This window comes from Vicugna pacos, chromosome 8, assembly GCF_048564905.1.
Source record: "Vicugna pacos chromosome 8, VicPac4, whole genome shotgun sequence".
NCBI classification, from domain to species: Eukaryota; Metazoa; Chordata; class Mammalia; order Artiodactyla; family Camelidae; genus Vicugna; species Vicugna pacos.
Window position 1 is genome coordinate 55,983,995 of NC_132994.1, and position 21,821 is coordinate 56,005,815.

Here is a 21,821-nt window from a genome sequence, read left to right on the forward strand (position 1 = left end):
TTCTTAAAATGAACATTAATTTGGAATCAGTATGAATCTTGCAAGATACTTTTTCCCTCTGGCATTATCTGGAACGTAGAACCAAGCTTCCTAATTCAGAATCTACAAAAATTATCTTAGACTAGATTTGCAAAAGTACCCACTCAAACTGAGATGTAAGGTTGTTCTTTAACAGGTAACATTGACAAGTAACAAATCTTAATTGCTTTTTCCTGTCTTGGAATAGATGTACCTTAATTTAGGTTAACTTTTAAAATCGTAAAACTCCAAGTTTTCTAGGCATTTTTTTAATTGGGGGGGGTAATTAGGTTTATTTATTTATTTTACTTTTTTAATGGAGGTACTTGGAATTGAACCCAGGGCCTCCATACATGCTAAGCATGAGCTATACTTTCTTCCATCTAGGCATTTTAGAGACTGCTGATTAAAAGTGTCATATGACTTATGGAAATGTCATTATGAGAAAGCAAGAGAATTTTTTAAAATCTGAGGAATATGATTTTTATATTTTGTAAAAGCTGAAATAAGATATTCCTAATGTTAGATGAGTCTCCACTGTTCTTTATATATATGAACTTAAACTGACATTTTATTATAGGTACATTAAATTAGTAAAGACTAATTTATTGAAGCCTAAAAGCCTGAGAAAACCCACTCACTTGTAGATTGACAGGGCTTAGCCACACACCAAGAGTTCAAATGAAACCTGCTCATTCTCTTAAATCCTTTCTCTTAGGCGTGGACCAACATGGTGCTAACAGTTCTCAATCAGATTCAGATCCTTCCAGACCAGACCTTCACAGCCCTCCAGCCAGCAGTGTTCCCGTGCATCAGCCAGCTGACCTGTCATGTGACTGACATCAGAGTTCGCCAGGCTGTGAGAGAATGGCTTGGCAGAGTGGGCCGTGTCTATGACATCATTGTGTAGAAGACTCACGTTCCATTCCCAAGGAAATACACTAAGACGGTTAGAGTATGTCTGCCAATCCAACTGATAGCATTTTCCCTACCACGGGCCCCCGTGTCTCAGAGAACACCCAGTTGCTCCCTAACTAATCGGCACTGGGGCCATTCTGGGTACTAAGGTTGTATCTAGGTGACACAAGTGATACTCCAATTTTGCACATCATTTCAGAAGAGTCTACATTCCTTGACATATTTCTAAATCTTGTTTATTTTCCAGGGTTTTGCCTGCAATGTTATCCCCAAATGGGTCACTTTCTAGGACTACTCCTTTGAAAACACTACATTGATCATTTTAAAAAATGCAGTTGCTAAAGAAGTATCTGCTGGTAAGTCAAGCTGATGTACACACAGACACGATTAAGTGATGACGATTTATGAGTTTGGCAGGGAAGCAAACAGTTGTAAAAATGTATTCTTGGGTGTCATAATCAAGCAAGGGATGACTGACTTCCTCTGTAAAATATTCCAGAACATTTAAAAATTGTTCCTGAGTTGTCAAGATTTTCTGGTTGGTATTCACCAACTTCCTCATATAAGGTACTATTGTGCCTTCAATTCCCTACTTCTAAAAGAAGAAAATTCTTTCCTGGCAGGATATTAAATCTGTGGCATGGCAGCCTTTGACACATAGTACCCCATGGTATTGGTTGATACAGACAGTGCCAAAAGATGGAAGACTGGCCCCCCTGGCTGTCCCATTAGTCTTTGCTTTTGCTCCCAAGGCAAAAATGAAAAGGGAAGGAAAAAATGGTGCCTTAGTTCCTTATTGCACAGACATTTCTCTGCTCCTCAATTATCTGAACATAAGGTATAACATTTGGATTTTAAGAAAACAAAACAATTTGTTTTATATCAACACCCTTGAAGGAAAGAACTCAAGAGTTTGCCGGCCAGTGAGGAGACTTCTCAGGGAAGGGGGGCAGTGGGGTAGGGAGACAGCTGGAAGGGTTGAGAAAGGAGATGATGATGAAATCATTTTAAATCCTAACACTAGACATCAATCATATGAAATTATGGTGTCATTTATATACACTCTAGTCTCAGAAGAAAATAAACCTACAGGAGAAGAGGACCCAGGATGAAATTTAGGAAATAAGTTTTTCAGTGGCAAGTAGACTTACCCTATGTTGGAGGTCTTTTTATTCAGGCCAGTATTTTAAGTGGATTTTTTCTTTTCCTAATTTTTACTAGAAAGTTAATTTGGAACCTTTATCTTACCATTTACAGCATATTTAATGTTTCTTAAATTATAATAATGATTAAAACTCTTCAAGCCCACTCATACACATTCTAGAGAGTTAGTTACTAAGACATACATTGTAATTTTCCCAGGTCCTAAAAATTATTCATAATTGAATATGTTATCCTTTAAGAAATAAAACATCAATTCTTTAGTGTGGAAGTAAGGATTTAAAACCAACAGCTTTATTCAGTGCTGGTATTTGTAAACTTTGTCTTCCGTGAGAATAGTTAAGAGGAAGACAAGGTTCCCTGATTTATTTAGGCAATCTAAAAGAACCTTATTCTTCAGTATGCTATCTAGACATCACCAGAGAATTCAGAAGATATTTTTCCAGTTCCACAAAACACTCTTTGTCATCAGGCTGATTCATTAGACAATAATTCAAGTTTAGAAATGGATTTTAACTATTCGATCTTAACAAGCAATGAATTGTTGGAATAGCAATGAGTTGTGTTCTGTACTTTTGATTTTTTATATTTTGTAAGTAGAATTGAAAGTTGGGAACTTTTTTGTTTAACAAAAGCAATACACTGTGGTGGTTTTGTTTCTTTTTGTAGCTTATCTTAGGTTCCCTTTTTTGTGAGCCTGTGAGTATTCTACAATGTACTGGAGTCCCGGAAGCTTCAGCAAAGCAGAGTATTATCAAATCACAGTAATTACAAAATGCTTACGTCTAGCAACTTTTCATAGAGTATAAAAAGTTGAAAGGAAGCCAGACTCCATTTATGAATGTCACGTCCTGGAAGTTGTTAAACTGTTTTTCTAAACAGTTCAGAATTCATTTTCCCAGAGATATTATGGGATCCATGGCTAGATTATGACAATTACTGCATCCAAACACTGCTTTAGTACCAGCCCAATTATGGGTCCCAAGAATGAAAGATGAGAGAATGTACATCGCCCTTTACCTAAAGTTTTGTAAGTGGGTTTTGGTCCCTGCCCATCATCTTCTCTGTATACCATGCCCAGGCCCACACTGGACTTCAGCCCACCTCCATTCCCAGCGTACTCTATGCACCCCTTACACGACAGAGTTCAACCGGAAAATTAGCTAAGTCACAGAATACTTCCCAGAGGCATTTGCAGGAGTGATGCAAATAATCTCCAAGCAATAGTACTTCAGGTCACAGTGACTCTTCCCAGGGGTGGAGAAGAAAGGGAGATAACTTAAAACCCTGAGTAGATGAGTGGTCCCTGGCCATCAGTCCCTCACTGTCCCTGGTGTGTCCATTTCTGCCTTTCCCCATCTCTTACTCCCTCCCCAACCGTTTCTGAAGGACCAAGGTCAAGGCAGCCTTTGAAGTTACAATAGTAAAATTGCAAACATATGGTAATATGTTTACAGTATATTAGCAGATATAAGCAGAATAAAATTTTGCGCATTTCTTTAGTTGCCTGTATTTACTGCAAAAAGTATAGTACCCTAAGGTTGAGATGTATTCTTTTTCTAATATTTTGGTAAAGTGTTCATCTTTACCAAAATGTCCTCTGATTACAAAAAACAAACAAACCTGGAAAACTCAATGTGCAAAAGAATTCCTGACTGAACAGCCCAGCCAAGTACACCATATCCTGCAACAGATTTCTCCTTGCCAAGGGAGGGCTTAGATTTGATGGAGGACTAATAAATGACTCATTGGATCTCTCCCCTTATGATTATTTTCCTGCCTTCTCCATCAGTACGAAACTAGAGCACGTTTTACCATTTTTAGGCTATTTAGTGACTGACCAAGGCAGATGCTGGCATACACAACAGATTAAATCAGATTAAATCAAACCTGACAAAATGTTAACATAATTCCAAAGGACCTTTAAACTGAGACTTCTTGGTACAACAATCACTAGGCTTTTTGTTGTTTTAAGGAAAGGGCTTAAAGAGTCAGTTGAGAGAGTCTAATAGCCTTAACTGTAAGAAGGTAATGCAATTACATAATAGATTGTATTCCTATTATGCAGGAATTGACTTCCTCAGATACATCACAATATTGCTTATATAGAAGAGTTTTCTTTCTCAGAAAGAAAAATCCATTTGTGTCAGTCCCATCAAAATAGACAAAATAAAGACCTCCGTTTGGAGCTGATAACAATGGCAAGAGTTTACAAACAGCAGGGGGAGGTGACATTCACTGAGTGCCTCTGAGAATGTGGACCTTTCCCTATATTACCCTATTTAATTCCCACAGTAATCTTGTGGAACAGGTATTCCTTTTTTCAGATGAGGTCACAGACCAAGAGAAGTTAAGAAATTGACCCAGGATAACCAGTAACTGGCAGAGTTGGTTGCAAAAGAGATGTTCCTGATTTCGAAGACCAGGCTCTCACTACAATAAGATGTCTAAGTGCATAGAGGAAACACTGCAGTGTTTCAAGGAATTAAACAGTTAAACTGAGTATTTCATTGAACATCTATGTTATGGGGATTTTTCAAATCAGGTTAAAAAAGAAAGTGTTTAGGCACAGAAAGATCATCTGTAACAATATTTTTAGGTTTGAAAATAAAATCTAAACTTTAATGTTAAAGCAGATCTTCAGTGGTAATTTAGAAAACTCACCAAATTAGGTGCAAATGACGGAATGATACTGTCCACGGCCAGCTGTTACACAGAAAAGCACGGCAGTCTGTGTCTAGAATGACATGAACGATTTAGTGACCTTTTTCAATTACCGTTTAATCACTCAGAATAAAGTGCCCTGTAGCCAACAGTGCCTCTACTTGCTTCCCCAGGAAGTATATAGGACTAAATTGTAGGTCATCATCAAACTTTGGGAATATGCAAAATAAATGACCATTTTTCAAAATGCACATTCTCTGAAGAGGAAGCAACTAGTCGGACAAGACTGATTAAAGATCCAGGTACTGAGGGCACCAGGTTAGTATCCATAGTAACCATGGGCCATAACACCTAAATATTTCTACTTGCTTTGTAGACAGGGAAACAGGCAGAAGAAAAAATCCAACATATTGTATTAAGCACATGACAGCACGTACATCTGCTTAGGTACCACTTAGGGAGATTTCGTGTGGCCTTAAAAAAAGCAAAAGACTATTTGTAAGCACTTTTATTGGATATATGAGCTTGTCATATGGCAAGATTTATGAAATTGGGTAAAGAACTCATTTATAGTTACGCCTCATCCAAAAAAAAAATTTTTCCTCTTTCACTAGTGGCGCGATCTAGAAAACTTTGTCTTTCTGTGAGGTCCCTTTCCTTTGGCTGTATTGTAATATTTGTATTTGATGTGGAAGTTAACTAATAACTTAAGGTTTTGGGTTAGAACACCATTTAGATTTCCAAAACACAATTATTACTTCAGGGAAGATAGACCAAAAAAAAAAACCAAATCATCCCCTGGGACTGTGTAGGAGAAACTCACTTGAGAATAATGCCTGATTCCCTTATAGAGTGGCACTGATTAATTGGAGAAAAACCCACTACCACACCAGTAGCACCGTACAAAACCTTTTCCCTCTATCTTTGTGCAATTATGCAAGGGTGGTGGGGGGTGGTTTGGGGAGGAGAGACTGGTTGACCATCTTAGTGACAAAACTGCAGTCAACTGCTGGTCAATTTCATCCAGTTATGGTCCTTCCAGCATTTTCAAGCACCAAGAATTGTTTGTACTGGTAATTCCTATCCTGAAGGTTCAAGTAGTGGTTGTCTAGTATCTTTTGACTTTAGAACAGTGGTCCTCAAACTTTAGCACACATCAGAATCATCTGGAGGGCTTGTTAAAGCACAGCTTGCTGGACCCTTGCCTAGCATGTCTGACTCAGTTGGCCTAGAAATTTGCATTTCTAACAAGTTCCCAGATGAGACCTGTGCTGCTGGGCTGGGGACTACGCTTTGAGAACCACTACCTGGAAAAAATAACCAACTACTCCCTTTAAGATCAGCCTGACTTATCAATCACTAGAGAAAGACTGAACTTCACCTTGGGCAGAGAACTTGGAATTGGACTCTCTATAGCATTCCTGTTCAGTTTCCAGGTTTACTATGCCAACAGTTGATTTTTACAAACTAGGAGACAATGAATGTATAAGTTCTGTGGAACAGTGAGATCAGTATAAGCTTCTCGTCTTTGTATTTAGAAACATTAAGTCTATGGATGATCTTTTGTATCATGTTGACCCTTTGACTTGTACTGAAGGTGATTTTAAATTCAAGTATGTAATGTTTTAATTTCTTCTGTCCATAGAGTTTTAATGAGATGTTTCCATGTTGAGTCCATCATAACCTTGGCTCCTGGCTTCCAGAAATTTTTGAGTAGTTGCTCGCTTGCCAGTAGTTTTATGTCCCCCATTTGTCACCAAAATATCAAGATGACATTATACTATGTGATGTATCTTCATCTTTCACTTAACTAGGGTAAATTAATGTTTTAATTTCCTATGCATCTGTAAAGAGTCTACCAAATGGCTTCATGGGAATTTGCAAACTGAACCAACTCTCTTTTGAGCAGCACATGTGCCTGTTTTAAGGACTTTTCAGTACATCTGTTGTGTGTGTGCACCTATCTACACAATTGAGCTCATATTTATTATCTCATCTTCGAAATGATGAGAAAAATGTAAAAGTGCATCCGTATGCTTTGGGGATACAGTGAAATCATGTTAAATATAGATGGGGCCTTAGTTTATCTCTTAACTCTTTATTCAGTTAGTTCGCTTTGGAAATTCTTTTTACATTAAAACAAAAAATAAGGACCGTGGAGGTAATAATTCAAGAGAAAAATTAAGTATCTTAAAATCATCTCCCTGTATAAACTATATTGCACATAATTTCTATTGATTCAGTATATTTCTTTAAAGACTTCTTAAGTATCCTTACATTTTTTTAAATGAAACTGCTGTATGAGTAGAAAGTAATGACTGTATTTACTAAAATTAGTGAGATGAGGAAGTGTATCAGTGTTAATTATACCAAGGATTCAAATCCTTGCCTCTGTTGATGGAAGTAATTGAAGCTATTCTATTTCAGTTTTGTTTCCCATAATCATTTTTGGAAATTTCTTGTGCATTTAGTTCTCTTAGAAATAATTGATTTTGAATTAAATTTTAAAAATTAATCTCTAGGAATAACTTATTTTTGTTTTACCAACTGGTGCCAAAAAAGGGGAGGAAGGAATCTGAAAGCAAATCTTTTGAACTAACTTGTAAAATATGCTTTCTCTTAAAGTTGGGAAGCTCATGCCCTTGGCTCCCCCAGCCACCAGTGGCACCGTGGCTACCTCATGATTAAGTGCAGGCTACTTCTGTGTTCCTCCCTCTGCACTTGTTTCATCTGATTTTTGTTGAAAGTGGTTCTAATAAAAATTGAGTTTCTCACAAAAGCAAAGATTAAGGCTTTTGATATTTTTGGTTTCACTTCAATTGAAACCATGTGGTAGAAGATCCAGGTATGGCATGATCAGGGCAGGAGCAGGTGCCTGGAGGGAAAGGCTGGTTTTATTTGGGTTTTGTTTCTTGATTTGTTTTTAGTGGATGGGGGTCGGTGAAGGGGAGGGGGAGGGAATTAAGAATAAGTTTATTGCCCTAATCATGCCAAGAGACTATGATTCAAGACAATTTTCCTGCTGTTCTAAGAGGAATAGACTTAAATAAATTACATTATAATTAGTTCCCCTACTGCCATCTCCCACTCTCAGTAAAGCCAATGGGTGGTAAGGGTCCTTTTATCCTTTAGATTATGCCAAAGACTAGACTTGTTTTCATTTAAAATTATAAATAAATGAAGCTTGGTATAGCCATAATGATTTGAGTCTGTATATCATTTTATCCATTAAATGCAGAATTCATCCTTGCAACCCCACTCACCAGGAGCCTTGAAGCATTTTGTTTACTCCAAAGGACTTGTCAAGGAAGTACAGTTTTTCTTTTGCCCTCTTATTTAGTCAGTTTGGTCACATTTTTTAAAAATTGAAAACTACCCCCATTTATATGTTGATATAACTGTTTGATTTGATATAATCTGTCTGTTGTTTAACAGGTTCCTGTAAGCAAGCTTGCAACCGTATTTTGTGTACATTTTATCTGAAGTGAAAATGAAAATTCTAAAGAGAAAATATTTTAAAAGATACTGTATTTATGTTGCTTGTGTTGTAGAATAAAGATTCAAATGCATTAAAAAATCTGATATGTGAAATGATTGCCTTTACTGAATAAATACATCAAAAGAATTTATGTAAATATCTTGTTTACAGAATTCTGCTAAATGAACTAGATTCCTTCCCTTGGCATTTCATAACTGAAGGAACCCCCTTGTCCAATCCTATAAAACAGATATCACTGTTGACAATTTGGTGAATGCCTAGAAAATATATCTGAAGAAAATATCTATCGTATTATATATTATATGTATTGCACTATATTATACATAGTATTATATAAATAATATATCTACTCTATAGATAAAAGATTGTTTCCTTTAAAAAAGAGGGATTATTTTGCAATATTTTGATGTTTTTCTTCATGAAAATGGATATGAAATTCATATTATTAGCAGACACTAATGAATGAATGTGTTAAAAAAACTGAATGAATGTGTTAGTTTGTTCAAACTATATCCCTAAATAGGAATACTGTTATTAAAAGGTAACATTGAAAAGGAAAATACAGCCACTTTCAACTTCATTATCTTATCAGCTTGCAGTTTTTAATCTGACTCTTTCCGTTAATAGTATAAGCCTAGGAATCATGCCCAGATTTCAGAAAACAGCTCTTTGTCCAATAGAGGGATAAAAGCCATACAAAATGGGTGGAATCTGTGTATATGAGCTTAAATCATGATTCTATCATTCTGTCATACACTCTGGTAATCTTACAGTTGTACCACTAAGACTCAGTCACTTCCACTGCACAAACAAAATCAAACTAAAATAGACACTAACATACTTCACATAAGGACATCACCAACAAGGGACTGACAACGTTTATGGATAGAGAGCTGTGGCAGAGTAGAGAAGACCTTAGACCTTAGCCAGAAAGCTGAGTTTGCATCCTAAGCTTTGCCTTTTCCTGGGAGTAGGAAGACCAGACAACATTGTATACAGAGCTCAAAGTTCTTGCTCTGTAAAATAAATATAAACTCTTAGAGGGTTGTTTCAAGGTAACATGAAAGCCCCCAATGTCGCAGTGCTTGTAAATGCTAATGCCTGATAATGCTAACTCCTATGTGTTTAGAGAATAACCCACTTTCATAAATAGCCCCACTATTCTGCAAGATGATTTATACTTGAGACTGAAATGTACATATCCTTGACATTCACATCCATGAATGGAGTACAACACAGAAAGCTTAACAGTTTATGCCAATCTTGTATGAGGAGGTCTGCAGCTCCATGTAGATCTCTTTAACTAAACATTTTGGAAATAGATGCTAGGTCAATAGCTAATTCTTCCATTATTAATATCCGGCAATAAATACAGTATGTGCATAAATCTATATGTTTGTCTTTAGAGACTTGATATGCTTCAGCTATCTGGCTTATGATCAAAACTTGTATTATAATTTAGCTTTGATAAATACTTCACATCACTCATTAGAAAATCCACTTTCCCATCCAACTCAAAGGTAGATGCAAAATGCAAGTGAAAATAAAATTGAAGTACAATGCAATATTGTGGCTTTCACATACTGACCAACATTCCTATAATCTCCAGCTTTTGGAAGAGAACTCTATGCATGCCTTTTCTCTCTTCCGTGTTTGTTTTTATTTACAGATTTCTATTTGCAACATCAAGTCATTTGTGCCCTGGGTCTGCCCTGCTAATTTAATCTGGTTGCACAAAATGTTTTGTTGTCAGAGAAACAAACTATCCAGTTACCCAAACTCAGAGATGGTAGCAGCACAACTGAATCCCAGAGAAATTTATAAGCAGCTTCTAAATAAGAAAGAAGTACTATTTCAACGTGAAGGGGTCAGATTTACAACAGTTCAGAGCAGAGAACTCAAATACTGAACTTTAATTTTCATATGGTTTCCTAGTCTGCCTTAGGTCAATATATTAATTATTTGCTATATTGAGCTATTATTGTAACCAGTGCAAATGATATAAGGAAGTAAAACAACATTTCTGCTGCCAGTCTCTCAAGGAAAGAATAACCTTAAAATAAATTAGATGTTAAATATTGTGATACAGAAGGCTCCATCATAACTCAACTTGAAAAGGTGAGTATTTAAGTTAATTTACCAATTATAAAGTTAAAGATACTGTCAGCTGTATTTTTGTTAAAAGTTCAATATTCAAAGCTTTGTTTTCATCTGCTCCTAAGATGTCCATCACATCAGTAAACATTAATGGATTTCCTAATATAACAAATTATAAAGATAACATTCTTCAAAAACTCTAGAATAGATTCATTTTTGAAGTGGAAGAAATGCATATTATTACGCACCTCTCAGATCAAAACCATTTAGAAATGGGTTTCTTGGGAAACTGACAGCATATCTGATGTCTATACAGTATCTATTCAAGTAGATTCTTGGCTTAGGGTTCATTGTTTCAGGGGAGGGATATGATGGGGGCAGAAGGACAGTAAATTGCCTGTGAGATTCTCTGGCTCTTTTATTCCAAGAGTGTGAGTGTGTGTGTGTGTATGTTTAACTGTGAGTTTTGAGGGAAGGATGTCACTGAAAGGGAGAGCGCAGACAAACTCTCTAGGAATGTGAGGGAAAAGAATTCCTTCCTCTTTGACTAGAACTGAATTCCCTGGGCTGGAAATAAAAGGAAGATGAAGTTTAACAGCAGAAAGGCTGCAGGTCAGAGAGGACCCCTGCACTGGCAAGATTTACAATTTTAAGAACCCATTAAAGGCAGTCCTGCAGGTATTCCTTGGCTGCAGTCTAGCCAGAAAGTCTGGGGGGAAGTCCCAATCCCTGAACATGGCCCAGAGTAGCAGAAAGAGCCCCACACCTCAACTCAACACTGTAGAAGTAGCAGAGTGACCAGCCGTCCTGGCCAAATGGAGGCTTAGAACACCTTTTAGTTAAGTTAGAGGAAAACAAAATTAAGATTTGACATATGAAGTTGTAGACTGAGATTTATATCAGCTTTTGTAGTGAATAAGCTAAAATCACAGTATGTTTGGTTCTGCAAGGCAACTGGAGTTGGGGGTGGGCGAGGTAGGACAGCTGCCCTTACAAATGCAAAGTTCTTTCCAAGGAACTGCCTGCGGAGCTGGCAACTGACAAGCCCTCCCAAGTCCAATGTCATGACCCTTGGTAGCGTCAGAATGGTTTCCACCAATTTAGGAGCAAGGCTGCCTCATCAGCTTACCTTCCATTGAGGTCCCAAACTCTCTCCCCTTGGAGGTGTGAGCTGTTGTGAAAGGTTCGGTTCCTCCCACTGCTACAGGTAAACCAACCGTGCCCCTTCAACCTGATTCCATAGCTTCCCTTATACTTGCTTCTGGGTCAACTTAGGCATCTCATCTCCTCCTCCTGCCAGTGGCTGCAACAGTCCCACTTCATGTTTTAGCTAACCAGCAAAGACACAGCCCACTCCGTGTGGATTAGAGCCAAATTCAGTCTTAGAACTAGAAATTGTTTTCTTTATATAATCTTTGTAATGAACACAACAGAATAACAGCTTGCTGAGTGACTCAACCTGTATCAAAAACATGCCTCCCCTCACGTATGACCCCTCCCTACCACCCTAGCTCACTTACACACCTGAACTAGGTCAGCTACCCTAAACAGTCTCAATTTGTAATAGAAGAACCATAGGACTGATTGATGAACTTGCAGGTGTCCAGGCTTGACCTCAGAAATTCTCACATTTAGAATGGTGCAGGGCTCAGGGATCTGCAGTTTTTAACTGAAGTATAGTCGATTTACAATTTTGTGTTAGTTTCTGGTATACAGCATAGTGATTCAGTTATACATACATACTTTTTCATATTCTGTTTCATTATAGGTTATCACAAGGTATTGAATATAGTTCCCAGTGCCATACTGTACACCTGTAAACCTTGTTGTTTACCGATTTTATATATAGTAGTTTGTATCTGCTAATCCCAAACTCCTAATTTATCCCTCCCCACTCCTTTCCCCTTTGGTAACCATAAGTTTGTTTTCTATGTCTATGAGTCTGTTTCTGTTTTGTAAATAAGTTCATTTGTGTCATATTTTTAGATTTCACATATAAGTGATATCATACGATATTTGTCTTTCTCTGTATGACTTAACTTCACTTAGTAGGACAATCTCCAGATTCACCCATGTTGCTGCAAATGGCATTATTTCATTCTTTTTTATGGCTGAGTAGGATATATACATATATATTATATATATATACACACACACATACATACAGATACACACACACACTACATCATCTTTATCCAGTTATCTGTCAATGGACATTTAGGTTGCTTCAATGTCTTGGCTATTATAAATAGTGCCATTATGAACATTAGGGTGCATGCATCTTTTTGAATTAGAGTTTTCTCCAGATATATGCCCAGGAGCAGGATTGCTGGATCATATAGTAAGTCTATTTTTAGTCTTTTGAGTAATCTCCATACTGTTTTCCAGAATGGCTGCACCAAATTACATTTCTACTAACAGTATAGGAGGGTTCTTTCAGCATTTATCATTCGTGGACTTTTTAATGATGGCCATTCTGACCGGTATAAGGTGATACCTCATTGTAGTTTTGATTTGTATTTCTCTGATAATTAGTCATATTGAGCATTTTTTCATGTGCCTGTTGGCCATCTGTATGTCTTCTTCGGAGAAATGTCTATTTAGGTCTTCTGCCCATTTTTTGATTGGCTTGTTTTTGATTCATTTTGTTACTGAGTTGTACCAGCTGTTTGTATATTCTGAAAGTTAAGCCCTTGTCAGTCATCATTTGCAACCTGCATTTTGACAAGTTTTCAAAGAGGATTCTGATACAGAAAGCCTATGGATCACTCTTCAAAAATTACTCTAAGAAGTTTAGTCTTATTCTAAGAATCTAATGTATATCTGACCTAAAATTAAAAGGCTGTAAGTTTGGTCCCTAAATAGAAGAATGTAGGTGAAGGCATAAAATAAAGAGCAGTTATTCATGTATTCAACCCCTAGATAGCTTTACTTTAGAGCAGAGGCTTGTAACCTGGGGTACACAAAGAATTAAGGGGTCCATGAACAAGGAAGGGGAAAAGTATAGCTTTATTTTTACTGACATGTAAATTTAACACATGCTTCAATTTGGAATGCAGGCAACAAACCACAGTGATGGGGCCAGGTCCAGGGACTTGTTACCCACCAAGTCACTGATCTTTTCCTACTGAAGATCCCTCAAAATTGTCATATTTGGGAAGCACTAGAGTTGCTATCAGAACTACTGCTAGATCTTGTTATTTAATGTTAATGGGGAAGAATACATATTTTATGTATATAAACTATACATATAACTATTTCAAAAGTGAGTATTTTGATAACTGCTTTGGTTTTCTTTGTAATAAAATGTATTTTACTCTGTGCATTTAAAGTTATTTAAAATTATTCTGAAAAGGAATTCATACACCTCCCCACACTGCAAAGGAATCCACAGGACAATAGCCAGTTTAAAACACCTTGTCCTGGGCATATGCATACCCCCCCAAAAAAAATCCTATCCTAAGATTATCATAAGGAAGGTTGGCTATAAATCTGGGGTAAACTCATCAAATTATGTTTGGGACAGGTATGTTTCTACCCTGTCACTGCGTAATCTGTTGTGATCACCTGGGAATCAGAAGACTAGACTCCTAGTCCTAAATCAACACAGTGTGTTTGTAAGCAAATTACTTTGCCTCTCTGAGTCACATTCCCACATGTGACAGGGCTCATGAAGTGCTTGCCAACATCCCTTAAAACAAACAATTCAGTTTTCCTGGCCAAAATTCTGACAGGAAGCCTGTTCCTGTGGGTTCTCTTTGGAAGTATTCAAATGAGGAAGAGTAGGGAGATTTTTTTCCTACTAAGAAATATATCCCTGCTAAAAAGTTTACTAAAAATATAGTTCTGTATATATTCATGATTTTCATACACTTTTAAAAATTCCAGTTGGTTTGGGTTTTTATAACACTGTTAAATACAATGGAATACTACTCAGCCATAAAAAAGAATGAAATAATGCCATTTGCAGCAACATGGATGAACCTGGAGATTGTCATTCTAAATGAAGTAAGTCAAAGACAAACATCACATGATATCACTTATATGTGGAATCTAAAAAAAAATGACACAAATGAATTTATTTACAAAACAGAAACAGACTCACAGACACAGAAAACAAACTTATGGTTACGAAAAGGCGGGGAAAAGGGTGGGAAGGGATAAATTGGGAGTTTGAGATTTGTAGATACTAGCTACTGTATATAAAATAGATAAACAACAAGTTTCTTCTGTACAGCACAAGGAACTTTATTCAATATCTTGTAGTAATCTAAAATGTAAAAGAATATGAAATGAATATATGTATGTATATGACTGAAACATTATGCTGTACACCAGAAACTGATACAACATTGTAAACTGATTATACTTCAATTTTTAAAAGCACTGTAATAAAAATATTTAACATTTAACAATTCAATGTTTTCATCTCAGAGTTGGCCCTTTAAATTAAAAGAAATACTAGTCTCATGTAAATTTTAAAAACTGGTTTGAATTAAGAATATTTCAAAAGGTGCACACTACTATATACAAAATAAACATCAAGGATTTACTCTATAGCATGGGGACTATATTTAATATCTTATAATAAACTGTAATAGAAAAGAATTTTTTAAAAAAGAATATAGATATATACATAAACATGTATAACCAAATCACTTTGTTGTATCCCTGAAACACAGTACTATAAATCAACTATACTTCAAGAAAAAAGGGAAAGATAAAAATAGAGCTAACAACATTTAAAGATAAAATAAGTAAAGTAAAAATCAAAAAAAATGAATTTTAACTTCTTATCCACACACTGTTCCCAATTAATGAATATACTATTCATTAGATGTCTGGAACCAACTTGACTGCTAATTACTAAGCTAATATTCATTCTAAAATAGACAAAAACTAATATTGGCAATGACTTTACTAAGGAAACCTGACTGATAGATGGTCAAACTCCCTTATTGTGACAATCTCATGCCATTAGTCAACAGACTATGAAATAAATCCAGAGGAATTTCACCTGTAACACCAACAATGGGGCAACCGGTGTTAAATAAGGAAATGACTAAATTGTCATTTTCATTTTTTTAATGAATTTATGGACCACTGAAGTAAGCATTTTCTTAAGAAAGGTGAGACAGAACTTTCCAGAGAACAGGAGTCTCTGCTACTCCATGTCTACACTTGTCACAGAAAGAGTATTTCCTGCCTGAATGGAGGATCAGATGGCTGGGAATCCAACCAAGTTGACATCCTCACTATCTCGATACTTAGACTGGCTGGACAATGTACTTACAATACATCTTTTCAGTCCCACCAAAACTCTGCAAGTTAAGTTTCTCAGATCACATTTTACAGGTGGAAAGTTAAGGCTCCAGGAACTGGAAGGGGACATAATCTGCAGACGGTCACATGGCTAACAATCGGCAGAGCCAGAATTCAAACCCAGATTAATCTGACCACAAAGACATGCTCTCTCCAATATAACATGACACCTTGGGGATAAAAATGAAATGGATGAAACCCTGCCTGGTGCAGTATCTCCAATCTCAATAAATTAAAATCACCCACAAACTTAAATTTCAAACCTTTTAAAATCAGTACTCTCAAAATAATTGTGTAACACTAATCCTCACAACAAGAGACATTCCTGTGTCATGACCATGGGAAATACAGAATAAATCCATTTGCTATAAAAATGAGCAGCACAAAATTCAAGTGATGGTTGTATTCAGTCCAACAATCTAGCATTTACCAAAGGAAAACTTGAGAGAGCTAATATTCAAGACAAAGTTAAAGGACATTTTAAATATCCACAATTCTTAGAATTTCTAATTTTATTCCTGCATTAGGTTATGCTGTTGAGAAGCAAGGTATTTAGCCCAAATTATCTCAGCTTCTTTTAGAAATGCCTTCACTGAATTAAGATTTAATGTTTTGCCTGCAGCTTTTAAAGGCGGTCGATGTGAGAAATCGCCAAATTTGTCTTCCTTAAATCTATATTAATAGCAGGTGCCCACCACATTACTCATTTGTTTTCTTACATAAGGAACCATGAGACCAGCTTTCCCAGAATCCAAAACCAGCATCTTTGATAAAAATTATTTGATCTTATATTAGATATTGACTTTTCAAAAAAGTGGGTTCTACTTGTTTTTGTTTTTAGTGTAGTTTCCAGGAAACTCAGCTAAATTCAGGCTCACGTAGAGAAGGGTGTTGAGGAACAGGCAAAGATCAAACCGCCAGCCCCATGTTACTGCATTTCTTAACTGTGTTTATTCTTTTTTTTTTTTTCTGGTGGGGGTAGGTAATTAGGTTCATTTATTTATTTAATGGAGATACTGGGGATTGAACCCAGGACCCTGTGAATGCAAAGCATGTGCTCTACCACTGAGCTACACCCTCCCCCTCATTTATTTACTCTTTACAATACTTTATACTTTCAATTCATGTCATCTTATGGCAAGGAAAATGTATGGAGATACCTTTTCTAAGGCTGCCCACCTAGAAAATAGAGTTCAAGCCCAGGTCTGATTCAAAGTTCAACTCCTCCAACCACGTGGAAAGAATTGTTTCACTCTTATCCCCTGGTAGCATCCATCCCCCTGCTCTTTTTTCTGTATTGTTTTTATTTGTGAACAACCTTAAAGCCTTTTGTAAGTAAGTAATATATAAATCACATGTAAATAAAATATTGCCTCAAGAAATATGGAATCTAGCTAACTCTAGGATGTAACTGAAACCATGCCCCATAGGGTAAAAATTCCATCCTGAAACCGTGCCCCAGAGCCACAACAGAAACTGGTGACTGACCGAAATACTTGAGCTTGTCTTACAGAACAGCAGGTAAGAGAACAGCTTGTTAAAAACCCCTCTGCTTTTAATCTGTCTTCACTGACCAAGCTCATCTTAATTATTTTTGAATCCTTAACTATCCCCTGTAGAAAACATCTCTGATGTATGGAGTTGCTATAGTAATGGGGGCTTAAGCTATTTTCCAGAAACTGGGAGTCATCTCCTGTCCAGTATGGGTAAGCTAAGACTGGATGGGACCACTGACCCTAAAACTGGGCCTGTGCAGGTGTCTAATGAGTGATTTTTTTTGACATCAGAGGACCAAAAACTCCACCCTCAGATCATGCTAAGCACCTCCAGTTTTTAACATGCATCTCCATGAAGGAGCAGATAGCTCATATACCCTTGGGCAGAACCCTGATTATCTCACCTTTTCCCTACCTCCAATCACCTTTCTCCAGGCCTAAGAGCACCCAGCTTCTTTATACCATAAATTTCTCAAGCTGCTCACCTTTAGGGAGGCAGATACGAGATTTGTTCTCCACTCTCCCCATTTGGCTGCCTTGTGAATAAATCCTTTCTCTGCTGCAAACATCTGCATTGCAGTGTTTAGCTTACTGCACATCAGGAAAATGAAGCTGGGTTGGTAACATAACTAACACACACACCTACAGATTCTTTTAATACGAAGGCCACACCAGACGTCCAGGTTTCTGGTGCATCTTAGCCAGATACCGTTCAGTCACAACCCACAGTCTAAAGCAGGTGTGCCTCAGTCCACATGGGTCCAACAAACCCCCCTGAGAGGACAGAAGGTCTATGGGGTTTCTAGTGTCTCTTGAGAACACATTCTTGACTAAAGAGTTGCGACCAACAACAAAGAAAGAACTGTGACCCAAGAGCGCTCAGAGTTAAAGTTCTGTTAAATTTGCCAATTCGTCAATAGAGAAATAGAAATAGTATTTCCTATCATCACGGTAGCTAACATTGAGCATTTACTAAGTATGGGGCATTTTACATGGATTATTTCATAAAATTCTCAAGACAGTTCTGAGCTAGGCATTATCCCTATTTTACAGAAGGAAAACCTCAGGCTGAAAGAGATTACCTAGTTCACCCTAAGTCATTCATGTTTAAGAGGTGGATATAGGATTTAAACCAGTCTGGCCCCAGAACTTACGCCTTTTACTACTGGCCTATAGGCCTGTTCGTAAACCTATCAGAGTAAAATAGTCTGAAAATGTGTAAAGCTTATCAAATAACTGTATCCAAGTGGTATTTCTGCATACATTTAAAAAAACATATATTAATCTAGAACAGGTAAAATTGAATCAGTTTTAAAACTCCAAACAAATGAAAGTCCAGGACCAGATGGCTTCACAGGTAAATTCTACCAAACATTTAGAGAAGAGTTAATGCCTATCCTTCTGAAACTATTCCAAAAAATTGCAGAGGAAGGAACACTTCCAAACTCATTCTATGAGGCCATCATCACCCTGATACCAAAACCAAAGATATCACAAAAAAAGAAAATTATAGACCAATATCACTTATGAATATAGAGACAAAAATCCTCAACAAAATATTAGCAAATAGACTCGAATAATGCATTAAGTGGATCATACACCACGACCAAGTGGGACCTACCCCAGGGATGCAGGGATTTTTCATTATCCATGAATCAATGTGATACACCATATTAATACAAACTGAAGAATAAAAACCATATGATTATCTCAATAGATGCAGAAAAAGCTTTTGATAAAATTCAACATCCATTTATGATAAAAACTCTCCAGTAAGTGGGCATAGACGGAACGTAACTCAACATAATAAAGGCCATATATGACACACCCACAGCTAACATCATACTCAGTGGTGAAAAGCTGAAAGCATTTCCTCTAAGATCAGGAACAAGACAAGGATGCCCACTCTCACCACTTTTATTCAACAGAGTTTTGGAGGTCCTAGCCATAGTAATCATAGAAGAAAAAGAAATAAAAGGAATCCAAATTAGAAATGAAGAAGTAAAACTGTCACTGTTTGCAGATGACATGATACTATACATAGGAAACCTTAAAGAAGCAACCAGAAAACTACTAGAACTCATCCATGACTTTGGTAAAGTTGCATGATACAAAATTAGTGTACAGAAATCAATTGCATTTCTATACACTAACAATGAAATAGCAGAAAAAGAAATTAAGGAAACAATACCATTTACCATCATACCAAAAAGAATAGAATCCTTAGGAATAAACCTACCCAAGGAGGCAAAAGATCTGTACTTCAAAAACTATAAGACACTGATGAAAGAAACTGAAGGCAACATAAGTAAATGGAAAGATATACCATGTTCTTGGATTGGCAGAATCAATGTTGTTAAAATGGCCATATAACCCAAGGCAGTATACAGATTCAATACAATCAAATTACCAATGACATTTTTCACACAGCTGGAACAAAAAATGTTAAAAATTTGTATGGGAACACAAAAGACCCCAAACAGCCAAAATAATCTTGAAAAAACAAGAATGGAGTTGCTCCATTTTTCATGCTCCCTGACTTCAGACTATTTACAAAGCTACAGTAATCAAAGCAGTATGCTACTGGCACAAAAATAGACACATAGATCAAGGAACAGGACAGGAAGTCCAAAATAAACCCACGCATTTATGATCAATTAATCTACAACAAAGGAGGCAAGAATATACAATAGAGAAAAGACAGTGTCTCAGTAAGTGGTGCTTATTGAGACACTGGACAGCTACCTGTAAAAGACTGAAATTAGAACATTCTCTAACATCATATACAAAAATAAAGTCAAAGTGGATTAAAGACTTAAATGTAAGACCAGGTACAATAAAACTCCTAGAGGAAAACATAGGCAGAACACACTCGGACATAAATCACAGCAATATATTTTTTGAACCAGCTCCTGGAGTAATGGAAATAAAAGCAAAAATAAACAAATGGGATCTAATTAAACTTAAAAGCTTTTGCACAGCTAAGAATACCGTCAACAAAACAAAAAAGACAACCTACAGAATGGGAGAAAATATTTGCAAATGATGCGACTGACAAGGGACTAATTTCCAAAATAAACAAACAACTCATATACCTTAATATCAAAAAACAAGCAACCCAATCCAAAAATGGGCAGAAGATCTAAGCAAGCAATTCTCCAAAGAAAACATATAAATGGCCAATAGGCCCATGAAAAAATGCTCAGTATTGCTAATTATCAGAGAAATGCGAATCAAAACTACAATGAGTTATCACCTCACACCAGTCAGAATGGCCATCATTAAAAAGCCCACAAACAATAAATGCTGGAGAGGGTGTAGAGAAAAGGGAACCCTCCTACACTGTTGGTGGGAATGTATTTTGATGCAGCCACTATGGAAAACAGTATGGAGATTCCTCAAAAAACTAAAAATAGATTTATCATATGATCCAGCAATCCCAATCCTGGGCATATATCCAGAGAAAACCTTAATTCAAAAAGACACATGCACCCCAATGTTCATAGCAGCACTATTTACAATAGCCAAGACATGGAAATAACCTAAATATCCATCAACAGATGGCTGTGGTATATTTATACAATGGAATACTACTCGGCCATGAAAATAATAAAATAATGCCATTTGCAGCAACATGGAGGGACCTGGAGATCGTCATTCTAAGTGAAATAAGCCAGGAAAAGAAAGAAAAATACCAAATGATATTACTCATATGTGGAATCTAAAAAAAGAAAAAAGAGGACAATATTATTTCTGGACTCCATTCTTTCCAAGTGATCCATATGCTTATACTTACACTGTACCCCACCAACATGGTTACTGTACCTTTAGTGTGGGCCTTAGAGTAAGCCTTTAGAGTAAGTCTTTAGAGTAAATCATCCAACTTTCCCTGACCCACCACAAACTGCTTAGGCTGTTATAAGACTTTTTCATTTCCATATAAATTTTAGAAAATATTACCAATTTCACACACAAAAAATCTGGAATTTGGGTTGAGATCACATTGGATTTGTAGATTAATTGGAGGATAGTTGACATATTAACAAATTAATTCTGATGCAAAAATATAGCACATCTCTCCACTTTTTGAATTGTCTTTAATTTCTCTCAACATTTTATTGTTTGTGTATAATTTTTGCATTTATTTTGTTATATGCATTTTGTTTTAAATTATTTTCTATTTTATGCTATTATAATTTATATTGTTTTTCAACTTCCAGCAGCTTTCACTAGTATATAGAAATACAACTGATATTTTTATATTGACTTTATATACTGTGTCCTCACTACCGTCACTATTTCTAGTGGCTCCTGTATAAATTCTATGGAATATCCTATATGGACAATCTTATCCTCTGAGAATTAAAATAATTTTATTTCTTTGACAATCTATACAGCCCTTATTCTTTTACTGGCCTAGCTGTACTGAATTAAGCTTCCTGTAAGATGCTGAATGGGAGCAGTGAGAAAGAACTTCTTTGAAGGGGGAGGGTCAAGATGGCAGAGCAGTAGGACCACAAGCTCACCTCTCCTTCCAACTATGACAAAACCACAACTAACTGCTAACCAACCATTGAACAAAAAGACTGGAACCTAGCAAAAAAAGATCCTCTTCAACTGGAAACATAAAGAGGGAACCATAATGA

At 36.5% G+C, this 21,821-nt stretch overlaps 1 protein-coding gene across 5 annotated transcripts in view; it reads left to right on the top strand.

Annotated features, from left to right (window-relative positions):
* The window catches only part of ARFGEF3 (ARFGEF family member 3), a 158,298-nt gene extending 149,955 nt beyond the window's left edge, over positions 1–8,343 (top strand). For 2 of the 5 annotated variants that reach the window (XR_012075032.1, XR_012075035.1), the window contains 2 exons: positions 737–1,292; positions 8,000–8,343. Coding sequence is in view for 1 of the 5 variants with exons in the window: in XM_072965913.1 (XP_072822014.1) it covers positions 737–928 (192 nt within the window). In the remaining 4 variants the exon portion in view is untranslated. Of the gene's footprint in view, positions 1–736; positions 3,856–7,999 lie in introns of those variants that run through there. The other 3 variants (XR_012075034.1, XR_012075033.1, XM_072965913.1) reach the window with 3 other exon arrangements.
* Positions 8,344–21,821: the final 13,478 nt, after the last annotated feature.